At 36.4% G+C, this 8393-nt stretch overlaps 1 protein-coding gene across 1 annotated transcript in view; it reads right to left on the bottom strand.

Annotated features, from left to right (window-relative positions):
• Positions 1 to 8393, bottom strand: part of OGFOD3 (2-oxoglutarate and iron dependent oxygenase domain containing 3) — a 43398-nt gene that overhangs the window by 10247 nt on the left and 24758 nt on the right. The window contains exons 7-8 of the mRNA XM_070739801.1: positions 7207 to 7360; positions 945 to 1068 (exon numbers count right to left, since the gene is read on the bottom strand). Of these exons, the coding sequence (XP_070595902.1) occupies positions 945 to 1068; positions 7207 to 7360 (278 nt within the window). The remainder of the gene's footprint in view (positions 1 to 944; positions 1069 to 7206; positions 7361 to 8393) is intronic.

The raw sequence follows: 8393 nt of genomic DNA, 5'->3' as shown, positions 1-8393 counted from the left end.
AGGTCACCCAGAGGTGTGAAATAATTCAGGTTTTCTTTTTGTAACTCAGGATCTTCCAGATATCTTGGGACCACAACTGCCAAAACTCCAATGCAGCGTGGCCCATAATGGAATGTATCTAAAGGACTCCAGGCTGGGAAAAGATAGACTTGGTGACTCTTTGTAGCATTACGTTCTTATAAAGTTTCGATAGCACAATGAAACCTTTATAAAGGCCGTCTACTGAGTTATTTTGGCTATTTCTTTGACTCAGTCATTCAGTTTGTAAAGTCAAAACGTCCAGGCTGTATATTTCATTTGCAATAATTCAAAGCATATACTAGATTATTAGCTGAGTATCCCTCTTTATATTTCAGTTTCCTTCAACAAAATAGTTTGAAAATTAAACAATTCATAAATCATGGTTACTTTTTTTAAAAAAAAAATATTGCTTGTTAAAACCATGTTTCCTCAAATAACACCATCAAGTTACAATACATATTTACTTCTCATTTATCCTTGTAATAGAAGGGAACTAGAAATCACAATTCTTATTTGCATGACATTTGAATGATGAAAGATTTAATACTGCCAAAACTAGTGTAAGGTAAATGCAAATATTAGATAATTCTTAAGACAAAAACTGTCAGTTTTAGTGGCACTTATCTCTACTGACTTTCTAATTCATTTATTTCTATCCTGAAGAATACATAAATTAAAGAGCTGCGCGCAAGGTTTGTCTGAGATGTATGATTGTTTTTATATTAAGGGTTTTACATTGTTTTTATCGTTAGATTTGTATTGTGTTTTGTGTTGTGAGCCGCTCTGAGTCTCCGGAGAGGGGCGGCATACAAATCTAATAAATAAATAAATAAATAAATAAATAAACAAACAAACAAACAAACAAACAAATATTAAAAACAGAGCATAAACTAGTAAGATCTGTAAAGCAAAGAAAGTTCTACCTGCTCGCGGTTCTACAGTCCTATTTGCATCTTTGTCCATAAAGACAAACCGTCCGCCGCCGAAGTCCTCTGCATAGTCTGATAGGTAGAGCAGTGATGTGTAATCAAAGGAGCCATAGGTCACCTACAAAGGAAAGATAAAGTACTGAATATCAAAAAGAAAGCTTGGAGATTGAATTGGGTCTGCAGATGCATAGGCTCTGAAAGAAGTTGGTTATCTGGATCCCTTTCACTTGGGCTCCAAGTCCGAGTATGAGATTTTATTGATTTTATTTGTGTTTGACCTCTGGTGAAACAAGGAATGCATCCCTCCTGGTACTGAAATGATATTTCAGTGGCTTTTGATACTGTCAAACATAGTATCTTCCTGGACTGTCCCCAAGAGAAGAGTGGAGCACATGGCTTTGCAGTGTTATCCTCAATCTGAATTTGCTTCTTTTACAGCCACATCACGCTAGATCTTCTATCTGCAATCAGCTATGTGTCACATTTTGTTTATAAACACTATTACTAAACTATGTGTCTCCATCCTATATCTCTGCACCTGATTTCCCCCCTCCCCACTTTATGAAACACTTGTATCTGTCTCTAATAAATTTCCTTCTGCAACTTTTAATGGAGTGATTGAACTTTTCCAAGGATATTAGCTATTTTCATTCTAATTTCTAGAGAGGGGCTATTGATGAGCACTGTTTGAGTGGGATTTTTAAGGCAATTGGGCAACCTCTTAATTATCACATCATTCATTCACCACACAATTTGCTATTCAGAATATTATGGGATCGTTGGTCAAATGGTTTGCTGAAATCTAGATGACTTCAGCAATTTTGAAAAAAAAATTGTTCTAATAAGATTTGTTTATTTGTTTATTTGTTTATTTATTTGTTTATTTGTTTATTTATTTAGTAAGTAAGTAAGTAAGTAAGTAAGTAAGTAAGTAAGTAAGTAAGTAAGTAAGTAAGTATGCCGCCCCTCTCCATAGACTCGGGGCGGCTCACAGCAGTAATAGAAAAAACAATGTACAATACAAATCTAATAATTAAAACTAAAAACCCATAATTTAAAAAACATGCACACAACATACCATGCACAAACAATATAGGCCTGGGGAAGTTATCTCAGATCCCCCATGCCTGATCCTTACACATATATGCTTATGTTTACTATCACATTATTTTCAAGATAATAGAAATCAGAGATATAATCACTGATTGATGGATAGTTTCTTGGATGGTCTCTTTCCCCTTTTCAAGATAGGAACATTTGTCTTTCAATCATATGACATTTCACCTGTTCTCTGTAGATTTCTTAAAAATAACATATAAAGGTTTGCCAAATCATCAGCCATGTCTTTCAGTATACTCAGAGACTTAAGATTCATTTCGAGAAGTATTGTCACACCATGTTTTATTAAATTGTAGCTCTGTGTCTTCCTCCTGGTCTTCATAATTTCCTTAGACAGCAATAAATCCTTGTTGGAGAAGACCGAACCAAACAGAAGGTAAGAAAAAGGCTACCTCCTGTTTGCCTTTCCCTGTTTTAATTAAGCAGTTGGTATAGAAACAGAAAAAACATAGAAGATTGATAGCAGAAAAAGACCTCATGGTCCATCTAGTCTGTCTGTATTTTATCTTAGGATGGATATACCATCCCAGGCATCTTTAAATTCAGTTACTGTGAATTTAACAATCACGTCTGCTGGAAGTTTGTTCCAAGCATCGACAACTCTTTCAGTAAAATAATATTTTCTCACGTTGCTTCTGATCTTTCCCCCAACTAACTTCAGATTGTGCCCCCTTGATCTTGTGTTCACTTTCCTATTAAAAAAACTTCCCTCTTGAACCTTATTCAACCCTTTAACATATTTAAATGTTTCTGTTCTGTCTGGGTCCCCCCAGACGCCAACACCAACCAAAAGGAGTATCCAGACACACTGGTAAAAAGCAAAGGCAGTTTATATACTTGAAAGCAAACACAGGTAACAAAAACTGTTCTTACAGACAGGAACACTATGAAGCTTCACAGAGGTTTCACGAAGGCCAGGCAATAAAACAGGATTCTTGCTGGCAAAAACAACGCTGGAGATAATAAAACCCACGCCTCCCCCAAGTCTTCCAGACTTCTAGGCCACAAGCCAAGATCAAAGACGCCAAGAATCGAAGCAAGGTCACAGGACTCCCAGTTGATAACTCTCCACAAGACTGTAAGGGCGGGCCTGCCTTTTCAACCCTGCTGAGGAGAACCACACCCAAACCCAGCTGTTGCCAATTCAGGGATGGAAATACCTTTCTAATTGACCCCGTCTTTGAGCTGCACGTCGCTGCCTCATGTCTATCCAATGAATCCAGGCTACTAGCTGGGGAGAGCCCCCCCCCCCGGGGGTCTCAGGCTGCTCTCCCTCCTCCTCTGCCTGACGTTCCTCTCCCCCGTCTGCCTGGTCCTCCCCCTCCTGTTCACTGTCCTCCTCCTCTGGGCATGGATCCGGCAGAGCTCCAGCCGGTCCCTGAGGAGCCTCAGGCTGAATCACAACAGTTTCTATCATGTCCTCCCTTTCCCTTCTGTCCTCCAGACTATACAGATTGAGTTCATTAAGTCTTTCTTGATAAGTTTTATGCTTAAGACCTTCCACCATTTTTGTAGCCCGTCTTTGTACCAGTTCAATTTTAGTATTCCAAGTATATAATAATATGTATACCAAATATATACTAATTAGTGTTTCTTTACTTTTTATGTCAAATATATATAAATATTATTTTCTTCTACTTGTTCCACTAACACTAAATAGGTTTTCTCTATTTGTTTTTGTTTTTAAAATACAGTGTATCCTATACTTATATTATGAACAATCTCTACTCAGAAGCAAACATGATAGATGGTACATGTTCCAAAGAAAAATAATTTTCTTCCAAAAATTAATATCCTTCATAGGTTTAAGAATGAAAGAAAATGATGAAGCAGTAGCATATGCAAGAGAAAATATCTTTGCAGAAAGTTGATCAATTAGTTTGCACAATTTCCTAATCATTTACTGAAAGACCCAAGTGAGCCTTTTGTTATATTTTTATACCAGCTTTTGCCACCATAAATTAATTTGTGAATAGGACTGCCTTCGAATATGAGGTTTGAAATATTTGTCTTAAAGTGCTTTCTAAAAGAAACTAAAATGATGTCAATAACTTGCAACTATTTTCCGCGCCACTTAACCTCTGCTGACAAGTGCAAATGTATTTCAACGATAAGAAACAAATGTTTATGTCAGCAATCCACAATTTCCTCAATCAATAATATAGAGTGAAATGTCCACATGGCATTTCAAACGCAATTTTCCATAAGTTACTGAATAATCAGCATTTCTAATCTTACAGCTTTGAGAAAAAAAAATATTTTCACTAGAATGAAAGCTTTGAAGGTCACAAATGTAATCTTTGTGGAACCTTATAAACCCAAAAAGTGGTGGGGGGGTTTCATCCTGCTTTCCTTATCTACTACAGTTCAGTTTTACAGATCAGTTTAATCTCAGTTGCAAAATGTATTGCAGAATGCTAAGCTAAATATTTAAGTGCGACATTATCACTCACATTTGGTTGAGTGGAAAGTAATCAATTACTCTCTTCTAATCACCAGAAAGGTTCAGAAAAAAGATCTTGGCTAGATCAAAGGCAGAACTGCCCAGTTTCCTCTTGATGAATATAACTTTGGGCTCTCTGGGGAAGTAATGATGGATTGAGGAGCTAAGAATCACCACAGGATTAAAAAACAAGCAAGTAGACTGGCTTTTTTAAAAATTTCTTCTCCAGACAAGAAGTAGATTTGAAATTACAAGTGCTCCAGCCCAGTAGCGCCCCAGATGGGTGGGCGGAGTCTCCCACTGTTGGCATTACCGGTTCGGAGAACCGGGAGCAACCTACCACTGCTCCAGGCAGCTGTCATTCATGAGATGTCTGCAATTCAGCAGTTTCCACCTGGATAAGGAAATAGCCATTTTCTTCAAATCACAATGACAACTTTTGAAATTGTCAGGGACCAGGCTTTGGACTCATGTACTGAGTCTAAATCTGGCACTGAACCACCTGCGGGTGAATCGCCAAGAGGAATCGCGAGACTGATCAAATACAGACACTACCTGAGCAGCTGAAAAAATCAGAAAATGACATACGACCTTCCAGCCCACCCATGTGACAAGTAGAGAGCAGAGAAGGTATATTAGACTCCTCGCCAAGCAAAGAAGAAAACCTTCTAATTGGTGTCAGCTGGCTGCAACTTATTAAGGAATCTATTTTGCCTGTTTTCTTTACTGGAAATGTCTGCCATCCAGTAGATGTACAGCATCTCTGTGTGATTTTGGTTCTTGGGCCTTTAATCTTTGGACTTGACCTGACCTTGAAACACTGAGCTGATTCTGGGTGATTCTTTGGCATGCTCCAGTTTTCAAAGCAAACCTTGCAGGCAAGCTTTGGTTTGGTTTAAAGTTCCTTGTTTCCCTGTAATTTCTTCAGCCTAGTAAACTGATAATCACCCAAAAAAGTGTGCACGCATGTGTATGGCTGAAGCTTGTAGCAGGGCACAAAGGATACTAAGTTCACAAATATCCTTTTCTAATCACTTGCAGAAATTATTTTCCAACTGCTTTTCAGGTATTATTATGAACCTTTAACGTGGTAAGTTTTATAGCACCAGGTGTTTCTTTCAATCCTTAGCCAAATAAAAGTTTTAAAATGTAAACAGTTTTTTAATGAACAGCAAAAGGGTGATTAAAAGGAATTATTGATAAAGAATCCTTCCTGTGGAAAAATGCTTTGTTTTGTTTTTGTTTTGTTTCTTTCTCTAAGGTAATAAGTCATTAAAAATTAGGTACTAAAGCGAACTAAATATTATAAATAAATGTGATGCAAACTAACAATTACAGAATTAACATACAAGTTTCAAAAATATGATATGTTGCATAGTCAGCCAGACCTTTAGACTGGATTTAGCATTTTTATCCATCTATGCAATCCTTCCATCATCATCATCATCATCATCATAAGAGCTATGTTCAATTCAATAAAATAAGATGGATGAATTTAAAAAAAAAACTTTGGAATTGCCAAGGTAGCAACAAATCTGGAAGAGATTTCTCAAATAAAATTAAGCAAGGTACTATCTGAAAAAAAAATTAAACAATTTGTGAAAAATGTAATGCAACTTTCTACAAAATGATATTATTTACTGGAACAAATCATACTGAATCAAATCAAACTATTTCTATCCTTTTATTTGAAGAGGAATGATAATTTGCAAAGAAAAGCAGCCAAAAATATTAGAATAATTTTGTTCCTTGTATGAATAGATGGAAGAAAATGTCGAAGTTGCTCTCAATAGCCTCACTCAAACAGTAAAAAATAAATTGGAATGTTATAGTCTTTGAACTTACATTGGGTAAAACATTTTTACTACTAATTTCCTTAATACCTTTCTGAGCAGAAAAGCAGAATGTAAACTTTATAAATAATGGATTATACAATACAAATATAAAAGGCAATAGAAAGCCGACATGCTAAAAGAAAATTCTAAAAAATGAGAAACTAAAAGTACTCCCCAAAATAAGATCCTCAAAGCAGGGGTGAAATGCTACCAATTCGGCCCGGTTTGGGTGTACCAATAGTGGCGGCCACTGGTGGTTTGAAGAACCAGTAGCAGCGGCAGTGTGAGGTTCTGTCCATCTGCCCAGATGTCACCATTTTGTTTTTAACGCTCTGCACATAGTCAAAACCTTCTGTGCATGTGCAGAGGATGAACAAGTAATGTGATGGTGGCCACGCATGCGCTTCTGAAGCAGTAGGAAAGCTAAATATATACCAAAAACATTATAGCCTTATCAATACAAGAAAATCCTCCTAATGAAAAAAGTGCTACACATGATGATATTCTGTTCCTATATTTTTATATAGTAAAACACAATAGGAAACAGCAGAATGGCCAGCCTGATTATGTATCTTAATAGGAAACAACCTTAAGCTTTTAACTTTTAAATTTTGACTCACCAAAAGGGAGCATTACAAATTTAAAAGTCATTCTATATCCATTTACTCATTAATACGTTTCATTAAGCTCAGCAGGGGTTACTTCTGAGAAAGTCCATATGGTATTTACAAGCTAAAATTACATCAGAGCATCGTGACTCTTTAATAAGAGTGCTAGCACTGATACATGCAGAACACCAGTGCCAAAAGTAGATATTTAGAAAAATAGTAAGGACAATATTATTTCAATATCTCATTACCTTATCAATATGAGGATGCCAATATTCATCATGGGTTGTCTTTGCTTCTGAGTTATTTATTCTAGAGAAGAAAGTTGGTTTTGTCAAATACATGGAAGATGAGCTGATGCCAAAAGCAAGAGCCACTTTTTGTTGAATTCTTAGCCTCACATCACTACAAACGAGAAAAGAGCACCAGAATTGAGTAAAACAAAATACTGGATTTATTTTAAATATATTTTTTTATTTCAAAATACCTTACATACATAGAATATTAAAAGAAACCCATGCACATTGTCTCAAAAATTCTATAACATGTGTAGCACAATTAGTTATAACATATCATGGATAGTAACCTTAGAGAGAATAGATTGGATTAATTTGTTCATAGTTCAGTTCAGTTCTGAAGCTTCCAATGATAGAAATACTGTATATGACCTGTACTTTATACTCTACTTCTACAACCTCAAATCTAAACAAAAAGTAATTTGTTATTTTTCTTTCTAACTGTGCTTATGTTCACACATCACAGAAGTCATAAATCAGATTTATAAATCACAACAGGTGAATTCAATCTTTTCATGGAAAAGCTTTTCACCCAACAAACACTTTGGTTAATGGAAGTGGAGGCCAAGAGAAATTCTGTCACTTTTGGGTGGAAAGTTTGAACCAGTGAAAGAACTATTATCTAAAAACTAGACAGACATTTTCTACTTTCAAGGCCAGAAGGGAATTATTGTTGCTGTTGCTGTTGTAATTATTGTTGCTGTTGCTGTTGCTGTTGCTGTTGCTGTTATTGTTATTGTTATTATTATTATTATTATTATTATTATTATTATTATTATTATTATTATTTAGATTTGTATGCCGCCCTTCTCCAGAGACTCGAGCCAGCTCATAAGATAAGAAATCTAGTGAATTAAAAATTACAACTAAAATCCCAATATATTAAAATCAGTCAGCCAATTTATTCACAACCACACATGACATTTAGTAAATGGGGGGGGGGGGGGGCGCCTTGATCTAATTGCCCCATGCCTGGTGACATAAGTGAGTCTTAAGATTCTTGCGAAAGGCGAGGGGGGTGGGGGCAGTGTGAATCTCTGTAGGAGCTGATTCCAGAGGGCCAGGGCCGCCACAAAGAAGGCTCTTTCCCTAGGCCCCACCAGACGACATTGTCTGGCCGACGGGATCCGGAGAAAGCCAAC

Source organism: Erythrolamprus reginae, chromosome 2 (assembly GCF_031021105.1).
Source record: "Erythrolamprus reginae isolate rEryReg1 chromosome 2, rEryReg1.hap1, whole genome shotgun sequence".
Classification (NCBI taxonomy): Eukaryota; Metazoa; Chordata; class Lepidosauria; order Squamata; family Dipsadidae; genus Erythrolamprus; species Erythrolamprus reginae.
This window is presented reverse-complemented; position numbering and strand designations above follow the sequence as displayed.